This window comes from Pteropus medius, unplaced genomic scaffold (assembly GCF_902729225.1).
Source record: "Pteropus medius unplaced genomic scaffold, Ma_sr-lr_union100, whole genome shotgun sequence".
In the NCBI taxonomy this organism is placed as follows: domain Eukaryota; kingdom Metazoa; phylum Chordata; class Mammalia; order Chiroptera; family Pteropodidae; genus Pteropus; species Pteropus medius.
The window spans coordinates 185,707-207,865 of NW_024353790.1; the positions used below are offsets into that span (position 1 = coordinate 185,707).

The following is a 22,159-nucleotide window of genomic DNA, read 5'->3' on the forward strand; positions in this document are numbered from 1 at the left end:
CAGCTGAAGATGGATACAGCAGAGAAATTTTGAGTATAATGTGGTATCAAAAGAGGGAGGGAAAGAGGAAGGAAGAGAGATGGGTATTTCATGGTTAATCTATTGTGAAACATGAATGTGGACTAGAAGAAGGTAGAAACATGGTGATCTTTAATGCAATGACTTACAAAAATCCCTTTAATTTCCATAATTCTTGATTGATGGTGAGAGCCATGTTGGAATCATCTACGAACTCCATTGCTGAGCAGGGCCTGGTGTGGGGTAGCTGAATTAAAATGAATTTCCTTCTTCTTTACTTAGTATATATGTAGATGATAAATAGATGACGGATGGATGGATGGATAGATAGATAGATAGATAGATAGATAGATAGATGAAAGATAGACAGATTTCAGAAGATTATATTCTTACATTGTAAAACCTAACTTTCTGATAGCTTAGAGCTATTTCTAATATTCCTCAGGCATTTCTCACTGTCTATTAGTCTTCAAATTAAGGTAGCTTTTGTATGTGGGCAGGTGAAATATTTTTCCCAAGGAGATGAAGGCTGCTTAATGGACACAGGATTACAGCAGGGCTGTAGGCCTTGATGCATGACAGACCAGCCATGAGTAATTATTTCTCCTTTGAGAATCACTTGGAGAGCCACCCACTGAGAGGCACCTCTCCAGCCCAGAAGCTGCCAGGTATAGAGTCCTTCTTCCAGTAGATATCCTTTCAAGTAGCCAAAATAAGTCTGCCTCTGCCTTCTTACCAATGAATGCAATGCACTGTGCCACCCCTGTGCCCTAACTTGATAAGTGATCATTATACCTGTTCTTGCTCCAATACACCTTTCTAATGCTCTTTCACATGGAGCAGGAGCAGTGTGCAATATTTCGCATCTTTTTTAAAATGGTAGTCCAGAAAAGATACTATCAGCTTTGCATTTGTGCATTCTAACCAGAAACCATTGTATACTAAAATTAATAATGACATCTTAAAATTAATTGCAGTGACACTCGATTCCTTAGCCAATCCTTCATTAATAATACTGTTTGTATGACCATACATTCAGGTTTTAGTATAATTTTTAATAGCATTCATAGACTCTTCTTATTTTCTTTTTTCCATCCCACATACATGTGTTGTGTTTTCCTGACAGTTTTGCTTTTATCATCCTCCTCTGCCCCCCATCTATTCCTTTTCTCCACCTTCACCATCATGCAAACTATGATGATGTGTCACTCTCACATAGGCGCCCTCAGTTAGGCCTCTTGGTTAAATTTCTTTCCGGGCACATCTTGCACCCTGCTCTTCCTTCTGTCATTAATTATCTTATTTGTGGCAAGACCTCTTCAGCTTACCCTCGATTTCCAACGAGGTTAGGAAATCCTCGTTCAAAATACATGTCTCAATATGAAGATTTCATCAACTACTCTCCTACCTCTTTCTCCCCTCCCCCCAGTCCAGAATGATAAATTAAATTTGACCAAAGCAGAGAATTCAGGAAGAAGTTAGAGGAAAATGTCCTGTCTGTGTAGCCCATCCTAACCCAGCCTTACAACTTACTTTAGTCTTTCTCTCTGGGGAAGAATAAAGCTAACAAATTCATCTTGACTTCTAAAATCAGACTGTTTGAAACTCAAATTTTTAGAATGAAGTAGTTTTACATTTATATATTTTAATTCGTTGAATCGTTACTAGGAGCTAAGATTTGATCTCATTCCTGGAAAGTGCACAAACAAAATAGCAAAATATGTGTGTGAAGCAGGCTAATGAGCAGAGGCAAGAGCCCCTGTGAGTGTTGGAAAACAGAGCTTAGTGTTGTGAGTCTAAGTACTTTCAGTTTCATAGATTAATGGAGAAAGTTTAGAGTTTAAAAAGAAAAGGTGGAATAAAAGTGAAAATTTCTCCTTTTACAACCAATTTTGTCGTATATGTCTCGGGTATGTGTTTATTATCTACTAGATATCTTTAAAATGCTTTGCATTTGCCTAGTACTTTATAAGTATTTTCAAACATTAATCATTTCCCTTGGTAATGAATCATCTATTCAAAATGAATAGAAATACTCCTTTTAACACTATGGTGACCTATGTAGATTATATTATATCTCTGTATATTATATCTATATTATATCTATGTATATAAACCTTTTTCTCTTTGTTTTTCAGATTCCTGAGTTCATTTAAGAGGAGAGTTTTGTTACAAAGAAGGAGATGTGGCTTAGCCTTTGAGAGCGCTGTGTCCTCGCTGACTGCTGCCAGAGCCTGGGACTGTTTTTGACGCCGTAGATCTGGAGAAGTTGGAGTATGTTTCCTGCTGCGGCGTAGCGCTGCCCAGCCTTGGGCGAAGGTTTCCTGGTGCTGCTTCCCCATCACTGGAGGGACCATGGCGGCGTCCAGGGCGGGCCCGCGGTCCCCTCGGGACATTGCTAATGTGATGCAAAGGCTGCAAGGTAAGGGGCAGAAACGTCGTATTTGTTTGTTTGTTTGTTTGTTTGTTTTTCCCTTTAATACACTTTAAATGCCAATTTACCTCAGAATCTTTTCCATTTGCTTGCATTTTTATTCAGTTTTATGAAACTATAATAAGGAATAGGAAAAAGATATCTTTTATCTGTTTTCAAAGTAGTCAATGCTATTTTAAGATTCTGTTTTCTTTATGTAAGAGTAAAAAAAAAGACAAAGCTCTTTTTGGGGGTTTGTGTCTGCGTTAGTGTAACCTAAATGGTTATTTGGTGTCCAGTAGGAATTCAGAGTTATCGCCAAACTATCCTTCAAGACCAATGACAATGCCCTGATGAGGTTATCATGACAATGGTGGACAAAGAACTCCATGCCATTGTCAAATAAATAAATCAGCGGCTTACTTATCCGAACGAGAAAGACCTTCGAGATATAGAAAGTCTTTAAGCAAAATGAGGCAAAGAGGCCCCAAGGAGTGAAATGATATGACGAGATTAATGGTTAGTGGCAGCACATGGACTGGCGCGACATCCCTCCCCAGCATTCTTTAAACTAAAAGCAGATTGTGTTTTAGAAGAGAATTAACAGTGAAATTTATGGCAGCTCATAAATGAATTCCTAATTGTGAATATTCCTTGAACCATAAAGATAATCATCATCTATGGATACATGAAAATTTTGTTTCTCCGTCACAATCCCCATGCTACCTCTTCCAGGCTTCAAATGTGTATTTTAAAAAGACATTTATTAAAAGCTAGCTAACATACAATATTGTATTAGTTTCAAGTGTACATCATAGTTAGTCAATATTAATTACTATATTAATTATTGTATAGTTAATATAGTAATATATTGTATATTATATATTAATTAATATATAATTAATATACAATATATTAGTTATATATTGTATATATTAGTTATACAATTAATATACAATACATTGTATATTAATATACAATTAATTGTATATATTGCATATCAATCGTATATTAGTTAATATATTAATATTAGTTAATATATTAATCGTATATTAGTTAATATATTAATATATTATATATTAGTTAATATATTAATATATTAATTAATTGTATATATTGTATATTAATCATATATTAGTTAATATATTAATATTAGTTAATATATTAATCGTATATTAGTTAATATATTAATATATTATATATTAGTTAATATATTAATATATTATATATTAACTAATATATAATATATTAATATATTAACTAATATACGATTAATATACAATATATTATATAATAATTATACAATATATTAACACATACAATATATTAATAAAGAAGTGGTCACCATGATGAGTCCAGCAACCCTCTGACACTGTACGATGTTGTCACGATATTATTGACCATGTCTCCTGTTCTGTCCACCACATCCCCATGACTTATTCTTTTATACCTGGAAGTTTGAAGTTCTTATTCTCCTTCACCTTTTCCCCTCTTTTTTGATTTTACAATTACAGATGGGAGGAGATTTGTGAGATGGGGTGAAAAAGGTGATGGGATTAAGAAGTACAAATTGGTAGTTATGACATAATCATGGAGATGTAGAGTAAAGCATAGGGAATATAGTCAATAATAATAATAATGTCAGGTGAGTACTAGACAAGACAGAGGATCATTTCGTAAATTATATAAATGTCTAACTACTATGCTGTGTACCTGAAACTAATATAAAATAACATTGAATGTCAAATGTATACCTTTAGAATATAAAAAGATCCAAATCTCTGTGTCCAATGGGATTTGCTCTAGTCTTTGTCAAGACAGCTCAAAAATAATGTTATAGTTTGGCCTTTAGATTTTCTAGAATCTCCAGCAAGAGATCAATATGGTTTTGCATCACAGCCATCATATTGATCTGTCACAACCCCACTTTCCTTGCTTACAACAGATTCGATGTGCATAGCAGTAATTTCCAGTTAAGTACTCTTAACTTTGAAATATAGACAAAACTCCTAAATATGAATATTCATGGCCCAGAACAGTCTCTCTCAGCTTTAAGAAATCAGGAGATGAGTGAAACTAGGCGTTTCTTCACCTCACCAGAAACCACCAATGTGAAGCTCCTGTGGTCGTGTGAGCCCCAACTCGTGTTTATCTTCCTGGGTGGGTTTTTGACACTTCAGTGCAAGTGTTGCTCATTTCACATTTATTGTTGAAAGATCCCACTCAAAATGCCAGAAAGAGCCTGGTTAGCTGAAAGAAGAGATCCTTGCTGAATATGTGGGCGCAGACCTCCTCCGCAGGCTGGAAAACCTCTGACTGGGCCTGCCTGGTGCCAAGGATCTCCAGTTTAGGTTGTGCATCTTTACTTGGGCAGACGGAATGCTGAACTTGGAGTCTCCGTTCCTTTGTGTCTGTCTTGGCTGTTTGCCTGGGGGCACATTACTGAACCATTTTGTGCCTCGGTGACCCCATCTTCAAAATGATGTAAAGGGGACCTACAGGGCCTTGCAAATGTGTGGGGACAACAATTAGATAACAAAGCAGTTTTCATTTGAGTCTATTAAGTGTGAAAATTCTCTGGGTGAGGCATAATATTAACGATAAAGGGGAACTATAAAGAGTACATTTGAAAAAAAAACTTAATTTAGAATCGGATTATAGTAGTATAAACACTTTTCTCTTTATTCTTATTTTGGTTTGAGTGACAATTCTGTTATTCAGGTTACGGTTAGGGGTGAGAGCAGAGGGAAGAGTATGGATGCTCAGTGTTTTATTTTATATATATTTTCTTCAGTGGATATGTAAGTGGATTTTCTTGAGAGGTGTGTGGAGTCAGGGAAAGTGCTGGACCCCCACCACACTAGGCTTGGGACAGTGGGACAGTGGGTGTCTATGCCTTTAGAAACCCCACTTGCAAAATGGGGACTGTTGTCATTCTGCTTAGTCCTGCCAGATTTGCTGTCATGCTTCATGAAGTAGTAGACCAAAGGGGCTTTAAAAACTGTAAACACCGTGACATGGTGAACTGTTCAAGTAGTCACGGAAAAAAACTGGGTGAGAAGGCACAGGCCTGATAATTTGTTGCAAATTTTTCTAGTCATGCAGGTTTTGGGAGGAATGATAATGGTTTTATATTTCTCTGCTGTATAAAACTAGTAATTGTATTAATAGTAAAGTGACTATACTTGCTACGTTAAGTATATTTTCCTTTCTACTAAAAAAGAAAGTTGTCACATGTCATAAGGGTACCTGACAATTCAGAAGATAAAATTCCTGAGTACTAGCTATGTATCATTAGCTTTTGGCATCAATTACTTCATATATATACATATATATAATTCATATATATATATATTCATATATATACATATATATAATTCATATATATATGTATATATACGTTATTAATGACTACAAAATTTAAGGTCTGCGCTGCCACAGATGCAACACATGTAGCCTGCATCAGTGGAAACAAAATTAAAGGGCTGGAAGTGAAAGGGATCCAGCAGATATGTCTGTTATCATGTTGATCTACTGGGTTAACTCTGCTGATTCAGCTGGAGAGGTGCATATCTCCTGCTGTTCTCAGTTCTCATCGTGCATCCTACTGATGCTTTAAGTGGAAGTCGAGTTGACCTCTCTGCACAGAGGAGACGTGGCTTCTGTGAAGGGTATTAACTACCTGCTTGCCTGCTGGAACCTCCAAACCAGTGACCAATTTCCTGACCAATGGAAGGTTGGCATTATCGCCCAGATAATTAAGACAAACGAGGGAATTTATTTGAAGAAAAGTAATTTTCTATTAACTTAAATAGAATCAGAGTAGCTGTTTTCAAAGTTCTAATCTATAAGAACAATCTTCTAGAATCGCCTTTTCTTTGCCTGAATAGATAATCTGAGTAACAAATGCTTTTCCTCCCTGTTGGGTTTTATTCTCATGTCAGATCCTTGTATAACTAATAGAAAGCACATAGCTTTGAATAATGGCAACTTGGCTTTACTCTCTTGCTTATTTAGTTTACAGCCATAATTGTTGACTGTTTTTCTGCGTTTAATTTTTTATTTCTATTGCTAGGAAATAGAAGTATACACACAGATTGCTACATAATTTAGCTGCTACTGTAGCCATTTAATATTCCACCTTTGCCAATATTTGTGCTTGTCTGAGCATAATGTTTTATGCTGGGATCCTGAATTATGGATGAGCACAGACTGCAGTGCAGACTCTCATTTGATTTTAAGAATAATAAATGTTTCTGTAACTTTTATCAATTTAAATATAACCTTAAAAGCAAATACAAGACAATAGTATAATACATAGGTATTAAAAATTTAAATGCAGTTAATTATTATATACATTTTCTGCTTTTAAAGGCTAAAGAGAACTATTTAATAGGTGGCTTATGGAGTCATTTTAGTTTATAGTCACATCTGAAAAATAAATGTCTGAACTGTCCAGATTATAAATTTAAGACCGTGACAAGAGTTTAAGTCTCTTTGTAATTTTTCATAGTGCTTCTACATAACGTTCTCTAAAAAAGGATTTGTTCCTGGGTTTGTGTGGACAGTGGAGCTCATGGTCTATGGCCATGCCCCTCAGAACAAGCCCAATGTCTGATCTTGGAAGCTAAGCAGGGTTGGGCCTGGTTAGAACTTGGATGATAGACCACCTAGAAAGACCAGGTGCTGTAGGCATAAGTAATAATAAATAATTTTACAAAATAAATAAAAAATAAAAAAGGATTTGTTGACTTTTATCAGATACATTTTTTTTTTTAAATTTGAAGATAATCTACTAAACTCTAAGGATTTTTATATTAACGTGTCAGTGTTGGTTATTGTAAGACAGGGCAGCATCAACGCAAGTGGTAAATTCCAGAGAAGTTTCAAATGAGCAGGTTATCATGTAGATCAACTTAATAAAAAAGGGGAATAATTTACTGCAAAGTCAAATTTTGACTTTTAATATGTGTGAATAAATTCAAAGAGAAACAAGTGAGAAAAAAGATGAGGATTTACTCGTGGAGATATATCTATGAAATTTGTTAACAGTTTAGTGAAAAATAATCATGGCCACCCCCTAAAAATTTTAAAACTTTGTTTAATATATTATTTCCTATAAATCCATGACACTGTAAAAGACAATCTCAGTAGCAAAAAAGTTGACTGAAAAATAGAAAACAATGATAAGTAAATAATGAAAATGCAATTTTCTTTTAGTTTAACACCAAATAAATACTGAAAGTTTCCCATCTTGTGACAATTCTAATTTTTTTACAGTACCTTGAGAGATTAAGTTTTACAGTTTATTACCCTGACTTAATGGCTCTTCTTATTAAACCATAAAACTAACAAAAATCCATTTATTGCATTTAGCTTGAAATTCTCCTTTTGGTTTAATCTCTTTGTTTCTACAATGAATGTTGTGTGATAGTATCTTGAATTTAAATACAGCACAATATTCAACATGAAACAATGGTCATTTATTTATATTTTGGAGCATCGTACTTAAATATTTGATAAATAAATGAGTCAACTGAAATCTCTGAATTAATCAGTCGAAGCAGAAATTAGTCAAGACATGTAAAAGCAAAAGAAGAAGCCTGTTATATTGGATCTTATTGTTCTCTTGGAAAAAAGTTTTTACTTAGATTTTAAAATCAAAATTAGTTTTGATCATAAAATTATTTTAACAGCACATGTCCAGACTGAATGAGAGACTATGTTGATCTCTTGTAGTGTGTGTTATTTTTGAAACTATAGTGCTTTAAAATGCATTTTTCCTTCCTAAAGTTATTGTATATGTTCATATTACTTTTAAGTGTATTAAAAGTTTAATACACTTAAATGTTTCTAATACACTATCCTCTAAGCCTTTCTGTTGGCAGAGCCATTTTATCCATCATGCATTGTGGAGAAAGTACCTGAGGCCTTCAGGCTCCTCGAGTCAGCAAAAATATTAGCTCTCAAACAGAAAAAGAAAATTGCTAAATCTAGATTAACAAAGTGCACAAATGCTGAAATTATGTCTACTGGTAAAATGTAAACCAAGTCAATTCAAAAATGATAAACATACACAGGTATTTAATCTGGGGTGTGGGTCCACGTCGTCGGATTTGATGTAGTATGTGCAGGCTTTTGAAAGTAAGAGTGTCTAAGGGCTACGAATAAAACATAAAGCATTCCTACACATTGCCTCTAAATTAACTCCTTTTAACAGACCGCTTTAATTTTGTTCCTCTCATGATGACAATCTTCCTTTACTTTTTGACCTCCCTATTAAAGTCCCAACTTCTTGGCGTGGCTTCCCTATTCTGACTCTGTCTTAATCATTTAACATGTGTCTCCTCTTGCTCTCCCACCTAATCCCAGAAATCTGCCGAATGACACTGAAATCTGCCCTGATTCTTTTGTCTCCTTCTGGGGCACTTGTAGGAATGAGCTCTATTGACTGCTTTTAAAACTCCACTGACCTTCAAGGCCCAACTCATATACAGCTTCCTCAATGAAGGCTTTCTTGCCGGTATAATCAGAAATTGTCTCTTCTCTGTCTAAATTTCTTTAGCATGTAGCACTCTGTAGCGCTGTTATGACAATCGTCTAGTATCGCTTTGCATCATGTTACAGCTTTGTGTCTAATCGACCCACTCTAAGGACCTTGAAAGCAGAAATTGGGTCAAATTCACATCAGTGCCCTACACACTGACTAGCATAATGCATTCCATATGTGGATACTTCATAAGTGTTGTTGAGCGAATATAATATATTTAATATCATGTGGATCTTCAGTGACAGAGGCAGGGAGACTCAGAGAGAGGTAATTTTGATAAGAGAGATATGAATGATTTGGACTAGATATTACACAGTGGATAGGGAGAGAGTTGGCAAAAATTTAGATATATTTTGAAAGTAAAACCAAATAATTTGCTGAAGAATCAGAAGTGATATAAGAGAAATAGGAATGAAAGTCGGCCCCCTCATTTTTCATTTTGAAATGAACAAAGACAAAGGACTGTTGGGAACAGGGTTGAGGAGGAAAACCAAGAACTTTTTTTGGATGTGCTACATTTTAGATGTCTGGTTGACATGCAAACATCCAGGAATGTGAGTTGAGTCTATATGACTGTGGAGATGTAGGGGGATGTACAGCAGCTGGAGAAAACATTTGGGAAGCATGAGCAGCGCACAGATAGTGTTTAAAGCTGCAGGGTTGGTTGACACCACCCGGGGAACGAGGACAGATGGAAAAGAGAGGAGGTCTGAGAAATAGAGCATCTAACATTGGGGATGGGAGAGTGAAGAGGGTCCCACATGTGAGACTGAGAGCTGCAGGCTCTATGGGAAGAAGAAAGAGAGGGGGATGACCTAGAAGCCGAGGGAGGAAAGGGTTCGAGGAAGGAGTGATTAATTGTGTTCATGCTAACATTCTTTATATCTTCATGTTTCAAAATGTTGATAATATATTAAAAATCGTATGTTTTACATATAACTATCAGGTCTGAGTAACTGCAAGTTCAGGTGCATATAGTTAAAAATTATTTCTGGAAGAATTAAAGAAGAATTCTGTGCAGTGCCAGTCAAGAGTTGCAAGGTCTTTGGAAGTGAATAGGATAAGTGCAGTTCCTTAAGAATTTACTAAATTTAATTCTGTACTTTATGTGGAGCCCAATCAAAAATGTAATCCAAGGTTAAAAAAGTCTGTCCTTCAGGCCCTCATCAGCTCTTCATTCTTGTGGAGTTGGCACCACTGTGAACTGACAGATGCTCCTCGTGAGAATGGTGTTGCCACTGATGTCATGCTGGACCCTTGCGTGCGGCCGTTGCATCTCAGTGCCTGCCTGCCCTGTGCACCTCCCCCGTCAACAATCTTCGCTTTCACCACTTGATGTTTTTCTAGATTTTTTTTCACTTAGCAAAAACTAATAGCTGTTTTCTTGTGTTTTGGAGAAAATCTTTTTGGAGTCAGTGTCATCTATTTTTTTTTTTTCTTTTGCTTGATTCATAATCTAAATAGCTGTTCTAGGACACGGTTTCTTGAAAAGAAAATACAAAGTATGACATTATAGGTTGTTTGGATTATCTGAGACATTGTGAGGACTCTGAGATTTCCTCCGCATCAAGACTGGGATGGGACCTTTCTCAAAAGCACTGAAACTGAAAAACCACATTGGCATTTAGGAAAACTCTCACTGAGCTGGTAGCAGTTTAACTCTGCCTGTGTCGGATCAGACCTGGGGCCTTGGGTTAGCTTCCATACGAAGGAGGAAAACCACACTGGTGCCCATGAATTTAGAGTTCCATTAATGTGTAATTTAGGATAATAGATACCTATAACGGGGAAAACCTACTAGACTATACATTTCATGTGATAAATCTCTCATGTATCTTAAGAACCTTATAAAAAAATTTATATTCTAAGTTATTATTATTCTCTTTTTTCTTCTTTGTAATTGGGGCTGAGGAGAAAATTGACACATTCTATACATGTTATTTACACCTAAATGCATAGTTCCCGATTTTGATGATGTTCTGTGATTTAATTAAGCAATTATTCATCAGGTATTCAGTTAATCATGAACTTATTTAAATAGTTGATGAATTATCATATAAGAATATATGTAGCTTTGCCATAATGCTGAGGATAGGCAAATCATAATTTCCTATTTATTTCTACTAAAATAAATGAATGGAAATATCTGGGAGGAGAAATTGGCCACTGCCTCACACAGGGTCAGGGTTAATGATTTATATAAATTTTTAATTCCTTGGATTAGTGAAGTTTGCTTAGTATTTTTAAAATGGTTTCTATGGTAACTTACCTTTTGTTTTTCATTGTTCACAGTGACCTCTTGGATTCAAAACAAACGATTCCTTCCTCTACGGATATTAATTTTCCATGTTTAGTAAACATTGGTCTCCACCCACACATTTTAAAAGATATATTTACCTCAATTACACAATTGTCCTCTATTCTTTTGCTTCCTTTCTCTTTATATGTATCACCATCATTGTTCACACGGCACTTTGAATCTCCTTTGTCTTTTTGCTCTTTTTTATACTGCTGACTTGTCTACTGATTTGGGAAGAATTTTAGGATTCCCAGGATTTATCTTGTGGGGTTTCCGTTGTTGTTGTTATTGTTGATATACTTATTATTTTATGAGCTATAAGTTCATTTGTCAAGAAATAACACTAATTCCATATTCATGGCCTATGTTTTCAGCTCCTTTACTTGTCCGAGGATTCTTAAAGATTCTTTCATTTTATCCATTGTGGTTGATGTGAGTATTCATTGCTTCAAAACTGAACAGAAACATGTGGAATTTACCCAGAAACCGGGGAGTTAAACTAGAGTGTACCCTGGATAATGTAATGAGAGACATCTTTCAAAATATTTGTCCCTTTCCTTGTTACGATGACTCATCATAACCTTAAAGATCAACTCATTATGCAGAAAGGATTTTTATTTTCTGGCTACTGTTCATCTTCCTGTCTTTCTATCTGATCACCCTTTCGCAGATTATAGGGTTCCAGTCACCCCAACGCACTTCTAGCTCCCCGCAGGCTAACTTTGACCTCACTTCCGTGTCTTTGCGTGTTCCTTCCCCTCAGTCTCCCCTTCCTGCCCTCTGCCCTCTCCTTTCTCTGTTTTATTTACCTGGGCTTCTACTCAGGTTCCAAGACTCAATTCAAACATTGTGTCCTCTGCAAAGCCTTTTCCAATACCGGCAGCCAAAGGATCCCTCCTTTGTACTCTGCTTTCAACATGTTCCTATTACGGTGTCGATTATATCAGTCCATAATGGTTTATTTCTTTCTCTCTCTCTGTTTCTTATTAGAGTATTAGAGCCTTGAGGGTAGAGGTCTTGTTTTATTCAACTTTGGATGTCCAGTACTGAGCAAACACCTGTCGTTCAGCAGGTTCTCAGTTCATTCAGTCGTACATTCCTATATCTAACACATATTTTTTGAGCATATATTGTGTCTAGTTCCTCTGACTACAGATGTAAACGTGATATACAGAGTTCCTATCCTCATGGGGCTGTAGTCTACTGGCATGACATGATAATTCACGAGGAATTTATAAGCTGGCTGATAGATATAATGATGGGTAAATATATGTTTGCTGAATAAATTAAATATCCAGAAAAACATGCAGTTGTAATTTAAAAAGAAATTGACCAGAGTAACATGTCATTTAATGGTCTGAATTGTTTTATGTAATCTTTTACTCTACCTGAGTTAGAAACACCTTACTCTTAAAAGCCCAGGTCCCTAGGGGACTTATAGTTTATAATTGAATGGTCTTATTTTGCAGATAAAATAAGAGTTCTAGAGAAGTGAAGTGATAGGCCAAGGTCATAGGTAGATATTTGAGGAACTCTAATCTCTGAGAGAATTGAGGGGTAACTCAATATTCATTCATGCATCAGTGCATATTCCTTCAAGGTCATTCTTTGCATAGTTGCTAATGATCCCTGGATAATTATGGATAAGAGGGAAGACTGGCTATATAATTTTCAGAACCAAGTATACAATAAAAATATGGAGCCCCTTGTTGAACAGTTATTAAGAATTACTAACATGCAGAGCATTCAGCCATGTATGGGGCCCGTCTGAGTGCAGAGCCCTACGTGATTCTCAAGCTGTTCGCTTTTAGCTCTGAGCTGAAGCCAGCACAGTTAGGAGATGAGACTTTAGAGGACTTGAGACCCTGAGGACTTTAAGGCCATTGCAAAAGAGAAATTAGGACGTGGAAAAGGATGAAGAGGAGAAGAAACAAAACCTCTAAGGGAGCCTTTACCTATTTTAAAATTGAACCTGGAATCAATCTGGTATAAAAAGCAAGCGAGAGGGGTCTCACTCATCCTCAACTCATCGCTCCCTTGCCCAGAGCATGAAGCTAGTCCTTGAACACTGCAAGTACTCATAGTCCACTGAAATATAAGTTCAGTGCACCGGGAGCCTGAGGATCTTCCTGTCACTCACAGCCTTATCTTTCTAGGTTCAAAATAACTTATCACAAAACCGAATTAATGACCACTTACTAAATTAAAGCTTGTCTGTACTGTACATTTCATCAAAAGGAGAGATCGTTTTGAATGTTAATGATTTAACATCCAGTTTTCTACCAAAAACATTTAGGTCATATTGAGTAATCATGATGAGAAACTAGCAATTATTTTTATTTCTGGATATATTCATGCTAATTGTATCCCTTTAACTTCTCTGTCCCTACAATTAGTAGCACTCTAGTCAGATTTGTAAGAAATGTGATGTATGGCTTACAAAAAGATTTGGTGGAAATTTCTGTCTCTTAAGTGTATTTTATTCAGTGAAGTTGTGAAAAATCCCTTAAGAGTGAATTGCTTTTGTGTTTACTAGTCAAAAAGTGTGAAAACATTTATTTGTGAAAGCATTGCCAAGTTCATAGGTCTTATACAGTAAGAATCAGATATTCTGAGGTCATTTTGCATTCAAATGTTATGCTACTTCTTTATTTACATAATTATAGTGTCTGTTTTCTGTGAAACAAATGTGTTTCACCCTCGTGATAAAATGGCTCCTTTTCAAAATAGTAACTAACTCTCACCACCAGGATAATAACCAGACAAACAATGAAGGAATATTATTTCCGATATATTTTAAAGCTTTGTACATTTTCTTCTTTTGATACTTTGTACTTTTAAAAAGAATAGTTTATGACGTCATTGAGTTTTGGAGACACTTTTATAAATTTAATACGATGGTAGCAGTGGTCATACAAAATGACTAAATATCCAAATAGAGATTTGGAAGATTAAAAATCTAACTTTGGCTATTTAACATTATCCATAAAAAGATCTTTATTTTTTAGATTTCCTAAGTTAAAAGTTGAAATCTAAGTGTCCAGAAAGATAGAGAATCTTACAATTTTTGAGGGAAACAGCTTAAAAGGTCAACTTGCCTAACTCCGATTTTTAAAGATGAATAATTGAGATTCCTAAAGATTAAATGACTGGTACAAATCGTGCATTTAATTAAGGCAAAATAAGACTAAACCTAGATTATCCGACTCTCTTCAGAATTATGAAATTTTATGGAATTTTCTCCTCTTGATAAAATTATTTGGTTCATTAATAAGCATTGCCTGCTTAGCTCTGTTCTGACTTGAAAAGCAAGGTTGACATTTTGTGTGTGCTTAGTTTATGTAAAATTACACACTTTGTTTTTACTTCTAATTAGAGCACTTATTACAAATAATTAGAGCTGTTGAGGGCCTAGCTATGTCTTTTTCAACTTTGCTAAATATGGTAAATGTTCGCTAAATATGGTAAATGTTCACTAAATATTTGTTGAATGGATGTTAGGTTAGTAAATTCACCTCCTCTTCTGTAGGCCTTTGGAAAGATGGAAATATAAAGACAGAGAGCGAGAGATATCTTTAGCTCATCGCTTCACATTTTAGCTGTTGCTTCAAGAGGACTTTTGCAAGATTTTCTCCATAGGTGTTGCTTAGTTGCTGTGATCACTCGAAGTAGCAAATATTAACTATTAGGCTATAGCTTAAAAAATAATACTGTGCCCAATTTTTTTTTTTCTGAAAACTGCCATGCAAATGATTAACTTCTTTCCATTTGTGTGTGATCTTTTGTTTGTGAAATGCAGTAACAAGTGGTAATTCAGCAGATACTCCATCGCTCCAACAAATATAAATCGAACACCTCCTGTGTTCCAGATATGACGTTGAATGCAAAGGATCTAACTCTGAAATTGACAGCCATGTCCTGGCCCTTCAGGGGCTTCAAAGCTAGTTGCCAGGTTGCAACCATGACTGAAGACTTTTGCAATGAGTCGCTCTGAACAGGGGGCAGGAGACTCTTTGGGAGTTGGTTGTGATTCCTCGTGGGCTGACGCCAGGCAGCCCCAGAAGCCTCCCTGGCTACTGCTGTGCTCGCGCTCTGGCTTGGGCACTGGCCCTTCCTCACATTCATTCTCATGCCAAATTTTAGGAACTAGGCCACATTCTGACAGCACTGCCAATGAGCTCCCCTTCTTGCCACACCCCAGATGAGCCCTTGGCTTGCAGACGACAAACAAGTGGCTCCTTTGCTCTAAGCGCTGCCAAGCTACAGACTGAGAAGATGGGTGTTGAGGGATGCTCACTCCTTCCCCACAGTGCGTCCACAGTGTCTTTATGCCTTGGAATAGTAGTGTGGACCTGTTCTTCATTATGCTAGGGGAAGCTGGCTTTTGTTCCATGTCTAAGACATTTAGGAATAGTAATTGTTAATTATTACTTGCCTGAACTTCATGTTTTAACTTTGGTTTTTTGAAGGTATGGACTAGTTGAATAGCAGACTCTGCTCATTTTATTTAAAACCAAGCATCACTCTAATGAACAGATAAATCTCCAAGAATAACTTAAAAAAAAAAAATAAAAACCTTTTTAAATTAGCGAAAGCCTTAATCTCAATTATAATATTTTATTTAAATATCCGCATTTAGAAAAGTAAAATAGATCCTATGCTCCAAACTGTACAAAGAGCCTTTCTGTCCAGAAAGCTACATGTAATTTCAATCTATAATTGGTTTTAATTGGCTCAGTTATTGATGCCTCAAAAATAGAGTTTTATACGGGAAATGTTGAATCAGCCTTAAATGCAGACCACTGGACTGAAATGCTGTAATACATTTCTTCTTGGCATAGTTGCTTCATAACCAGCTACACATTAATGTGAGCTTTTATATGTTTGATAAAGAAAATTACTTCCTGTTATCCAAAATAGCTGCTAATGTGGGTCAGTTTATCGATGCAGAACATTGGGCACTCCCTCTACATTTCAAGGACAATCGACGCTTTGAAGAACCAAGTAGCTTTTGTTTCTGGTTTAAGAGAGGAAACATGAGTTCATTTCTTTACTTCTTCATTGCTAGTTATCTTTTTAATCATTTAACATAGAAAATGCGATGCCTAAAAATTATAGAGATTTTTTTACTTTTTTCGACACATGGACTAAAAGAAATAAGGCCAAATGGAAAACTAGCAAGATTTCTGTACTTTGAGCAAAAACTGTAATGATTATTTTTAGCATTCTATCAGTGAGATTAACCAAAAGACATATTAGATAGATTTCTAAATTTTCCAAGCTTATACAAATATGTTTTTCAAAATTCCACCAACACAGAAAAGTATAAAGAACAAAGTGATAAAATCTCTACATAAATAGATAGCATGGATAGATAGACAGACAGACAGACAGACAGACAGACACAGATAGGCAGATGTTAGTATTTTGGTGGCTATCCTTCCAAATTTTTTAATGTAAACACTTATAAATGAGGAAAAATGGGTTTAACGATGAATGCTGTTTTATTCTCTGTGGGTTTTTTAGTGGAGCAATACGTTGTCCACATTTTTACACATCAGTAAGTCTGCATTGACATAGAATGGTTAAATACCATTCCATTTTAGATATGTACCGTTATTGGTTTACCTAATCCTCTCTCGTGTCTAATTTTTCCTATTATAAATAAGATTGATAATCTTTTAACACAGGATGTTTTTCTTTCTGTATTGAATATTACTTTAAGAAACACAGACTGCGATAGTTTATGCCTGTTCAGAATCAGTTGTATGATCATCTTAATGGACAAGTTTCTGAAAGAAGAAGCTTGCGAAAGTCTAGTAATCATTATCAGTAATGTAAAAGTTCGAATATAAGTTATTTCCCATTGTTATGGAGAATTTTTAAAGGAAGTCACCAGACCTCTTCTTCAGATACAGTTAAACTACCTAACTTGAAAAGAGAGTAGCTCTCTTGGCATCCACATCCGACTTGAAAGGAAACTTCTGAAGGGAGATTTATGTCAGGAGCTGCTGCCTGCTTTCCCTCCATCACACTGATTCTCCTGAGGCGAAAGGCAGAGCCATCAGTAGCGTTTCATTTAAAATGACACAAACATCATTTTTTGCAGAATAACACCAACTGGGGTATAATAAAGCTGAATTTAGTCCTTGCATTGCAAAACCTAACACCGAAATCAAGGATGCAAGCCAAAAATATCTCCAACTTCGATGCAATACGTAGGCAATTGAAGTATTGGAGTTTGATTTTCCTTTTCCTTGAATCACCCAGACAACTGTCTGAGCTCTCATTTCTTTGCTGTGAGTGGGAGTGAGAAGCTGTGATAATTCATGAAGATAATAGGCGCCAAGACATGAAAGTCTTGCCTCAAATTCCTGGCAGTGGTTCTGTCACCTGCAGAGTAGTTACTTTAGTCTGAAATACACAGCTCCCCTTCCCTGTCTGCTGTGTCTTCATTCTGACCTGTCTCATATTCACCCCGATTTTGTTCCTCGGCTCATGACTAATGGCCACAAAGGGGACGCCTCTCTCTCCAAGTTAGCTCTTCTACTAGGACTCGCTCCATCTCTCTCTCCCTCCCTTCCTTCCTCCTGTACTTCTCTCTCTCTCCCTGAATAGTACCTACTTAAACGTTGACAAGTATTAACCAAAAAAAATAAAACAGCTCTGGTCTGATTTCAGATCACGAGAAATCTTTATTTATATCCTACTTGTTCCCGAAAGAATTGACAATAACAAAAATACATACAACTAGATGCAGTCAGCTTTTAATTAGAAAGTGAGTAATTTAGGCCTGTGGAAAGTACTAATTAACATTGCCTTTGCTCTCCACTTAGTGCAGATACGTCCGAGTTTCTCTCGAGCTGAGGGTTGAAGGAGCTGGGATAGTGGGGAGGAGTGGAGAGTGGGGAAGAGCCACTAAGAAGCTTATTTCTAAGCCGTTGAGTGCCGGATTTTGGTATCTATTGAAGGGGTATAAACCCTGGACCCAAATGAGCGGTAATCAAGGGGCAAGACAGTCCAGCCCAAGGAGCAGCTGAGTAGACAAACCGAAAGTGGCCAGTGAACACTGGAGATGAATTTCTAAAGTAGCTTTTTACACACAGTCCGTGATGACTGTAAAGGGGTCGGTGTGGCATCAGTAAGGAGCAGACATTCCCTTCACTAGTCCTTTTTCATAGATATTTTCATATCACCAGATTCTTCTATCTCACCATATGAACCGTTTCTCTCAGTGCTGTTTCAATTCCCTTCCTACTGGTACTATTGCTAACTAGTGACTCAAATCATTTTGGATCACGATTCATAATCTTTTCTACAAGTGTCCATGGCGCCCTCTGGCCACGACCTGAACTTCATTTTTGCTCTTGTAGCTATTCGGCAAGGCAGGGCTGGATCTTGCCTGGATCCTTTGTCCTTCTGGAAAGGAAAGTGTCTATATCCTTCTCCAGCTACAGTTTCCTCGTCTGGCTTGGTGTTGTCTTTCGCTTGCTTCATTTGCCCCTTCTGGAGCTCTCAATGGCTTTGGTTGTTAAAAGTCGGCCTTAACTCTTTGTCTTTGATTTGTCTAAAATGTATTGACTAGCCCATGATTAAGGAAGACTACTCAGTTAGGCGAACCTCGGTTTCTTCAGTTAGCCTTGTGCTTAGCTCGTTCATTGTCTTGACGAGTGGCACCATCATGCATAAATTCCATCTCTGGATAATCGTCAAATGCTTCTCTTCTTCCTATTTTTAGGCAGTTAACTCCCTGTTGAACACCTGTTAGTGTTCCCTCTTTTTGTATAGATGAGGTCTCCCTGTAAGTGTAGCTCACTACAATAAACCCTGTACTCAGCGGAATGAACAAGGCCTCCTCACCTTGGACCACTTTGGACCACGTCAGGTCAATGTCATTCTCGTTCACAGGTTCTCTTCGGTGTCTTCTTAGATTTGGAAAGGGATCTTCCCAAATTTTCTGATTTTAGGCTTGCAACTGTAAGACAGTATAAATGTATGGGGAGAATCATAGCATAGTCTCCAAGAAAAGGGGAAAATTATTTTTTTATACCTTCACTGGGCATTTAGTTTCTTAGTGAAATACCATTTTTACCATGGCTATATTCAAGTAAGAGCTTTTTAATTTCACGGTACATAAATTCATACACAGAATTTCTGAGAACTTTACATGTTTTTCTTTACGAAAGAAAGAGCCATCTAGGGGAAAACTCTCCCCCAGTGATTCCAACTCCTCCCATCTCTCAATTTCTCTGAACATCGAGGAGAATTTAGACCTCCCGAGGGCAAAGCCAATGAGAAAGAGGAAACTGATCGCAGGAGAGGAAGCTAAAAGATTTTCTTTAGTTAGAAGAAAAATACAGACAGAGATTTTCAGCAGATCCATTTTTTTTTTTTTTTTAAATTATCTGTCTACAGACAAACACTTCTACTACAAGGGAAGAACGTTAGTTACTATAGCTTCTACTTGGTCGTGACTCATCCTTAAATTCTGCATCCAATTCTCTATATAAGATAAAGGGGGCACTGAAAAGATATTTTTGTTTGTTTTTGTTTTTTATTAGGAAACTTGTTTCTTACACCAGTATCTCCATTTGCTAGCCATTTAAATAGAAATTATTGCTTTGATGGTATATTTCATCCCACTTTGTTTAGAAGAAAGCTATGCAAAGGTGAGATTTGTTTGGATTATCAGTTTCTTCTCACCTAGGTGGTGGCAGCTGTTCCTTGTGGCCTCTGACCATCTGTTGTCTTGTTTTGTCACCTCTTCTAAGGCTTTTGCCACATCAGACCCATTGTCTTACTGTTAAACTGTTCATCCTTGTTATTATACGTGAAGTTTCAGGGCTTGTCGGCTACTCCTCCATTTAACTCATTGACCAGTCCTGGCTAATATGCTTGGTTTTTGCTGGCTCTTGCTGCTACTAAAACAGAGACATTTCAAATAAATTACTGAAGCTTTTCAAGTCCCACGTTATTTTGAGGTTCAACCCAACTATTACTCTTCATCATCCAAGTAGTTCTTGTGTCTCCACTTTTTACCTATCAGATCTCATTCCATGAATTTAATGCTCATCTGTTGACTAGTAGAACCTTGTGAGAGGTTGTTTCTGAACCTCTATGCTATAGGACAAACATACGATTTAATGCTTGCCATTGCTCGTTATAGGATAGGCAGTCAGTTCAAGAGAGTGATATAAACAATATCCCTGAATACACTTGAATTAAATGAACCTGACCAATGGATTTTAATTGTTACCATAGACAGCAGTAGAAATTTAGTTATATACATCATTAGTTTTATAATCAATAGTTTGGGGATTCTTACCAAAGAAATTGACCAAGTCTCATGTAACATCTTGCAGTTTATTTATCTTTACCTGCAAATTAAGAGAAAAACACTGATGTATCTGGTTGTGGTAGATAATGTCCAGAGCACCAACTCCAAGATGCATGTTAATTTGATGTTTAAAAATAAATGTCTCTCCTCCAAATGCTTCATGGGAAAGCATTATGTTGCTCAAAATTCAAATGTCTGTCGATTAACTGAAATATCTAAGCCTTCCAGAGTAGTACATTTAAACGAAATCTATCATTTCATATTCAGTTCATTGAAAATCCTCCATGACTTACTCCTTTAGGAACCAAAGATTTTTTAGGTCTTGAATCCGAAAGTGTCACCTATAAGATGGCTCAGTAGTCAAGAGAGGGAAGTGGGGGGAGTTCTGGAAAGCGTGTGGGTTTGTGATAACCTAATGCCATCAGATAAGAAGATCCAAATCAGGTTGAAAACAAAGTTCTTCCTCTGTATTCCAAGCACTTATTAGAGCAACCCACAGTGATGTTTTCTTTGGCAGGCTTGTAGAGGCATTTGTGAGTCAGTAGGTTCTCCAGTCTAAAATTTATGACAATTTGAGAGACTCACAAGGGCTGGACTTAGTTCTTTAAATAAATTCAAAATGCTATTTTTTCCTCTCTTGTGAATTTTTATTATTGAAATTATTAAAGATACAGTAAGGTTTCCTGGACTGTGTTGCTTATTTATTAATCCCATATGAAGGTTGAAAATCACATCTCTATGTTTGTGCTCATTTTTTTTTTTTTGAATATTGTGAAAGGCATGGGAGAGCCCTCTGATCTCTTACAAAAGAGAATGACGTCACTTGAAATTACTAATTATTCTGCTCCTTTCTGTGACACAGATGAGCAGCAGCAAAACATCTGGGTTAATAGAGAACAGCTAGATGAAAAATAACACTATTAATTATGTCATAAAATAACACATATAATTATGTCAGTGTATTGTCTGTCTGATAGAGGTCAAATATTAAATGTGTGTGTGTGTATTACTGACGCTCAGTCTACCTGATTCTCTTTCTGCATAAGAGCAGATTCACCCAGACTCTTAGAAGCTGTTATTAGCTATCAGCAGTGATAAATAATTGCCACATTGTCTTTTTCTCTTGTGCTCTACAAATGGTAAGCATTCTTTTAGCATTGCAAATTAAGAGTATATAATGTCCAAATTAGGAGTATACCAGGTTATTTTGAAAACCCCAAAGCTCAAATTATATCTATTTTAAGGAGATGTTGCTAACAGATCAATGAGTGTGAAAAATTGACCAATGTGATTGAATTAATTAAATCGTTTAAAGAAGAATAGTGTTAATATTTGAATGCATATATTCAGTTCCTGAATATGAGCTTCCAAGCATGAGCACTTTCCTCCCAAAGCCCCAGGAAATATTTCCGCTCTTTTACCTTGTTTAGATGTAATAAGCGGGCAGTGTGTTTGTCACCCCTTCATGAGTGCAATAATTCTGCTACTAAATTAGAGGGAGCTCATAGATCAATTCCTAGTCTCAGGAAAAAAAAAAAAAAA

General features: G+C 36.3%; 1 protein-coding gene across 1 annotated transcript in view; it reads left to right on the forward strand.

Annotated features, from left to right (window-relative positions):
• Positions 1-22,159, forward strand: part of SYNE1 (spectrin repeat containing nuclear envelope protein 1) — a 406,416-nt gene that overhangs the window by 6,318 nt on the left and 377,939 nt on the right. The window contains exon 2 of the mRNA XM_039851332.1: positions 2,157-2,440. Coding sequence (XP_039707266.1) covers positions 2,374-2,440 — 67 coding nt within the window. The 5' untranslated portion in view covers positions 2,157-2,373. The remainder of the gene's footprint in view (positions 1-2,156; positions 2,441-22,159) is intronic.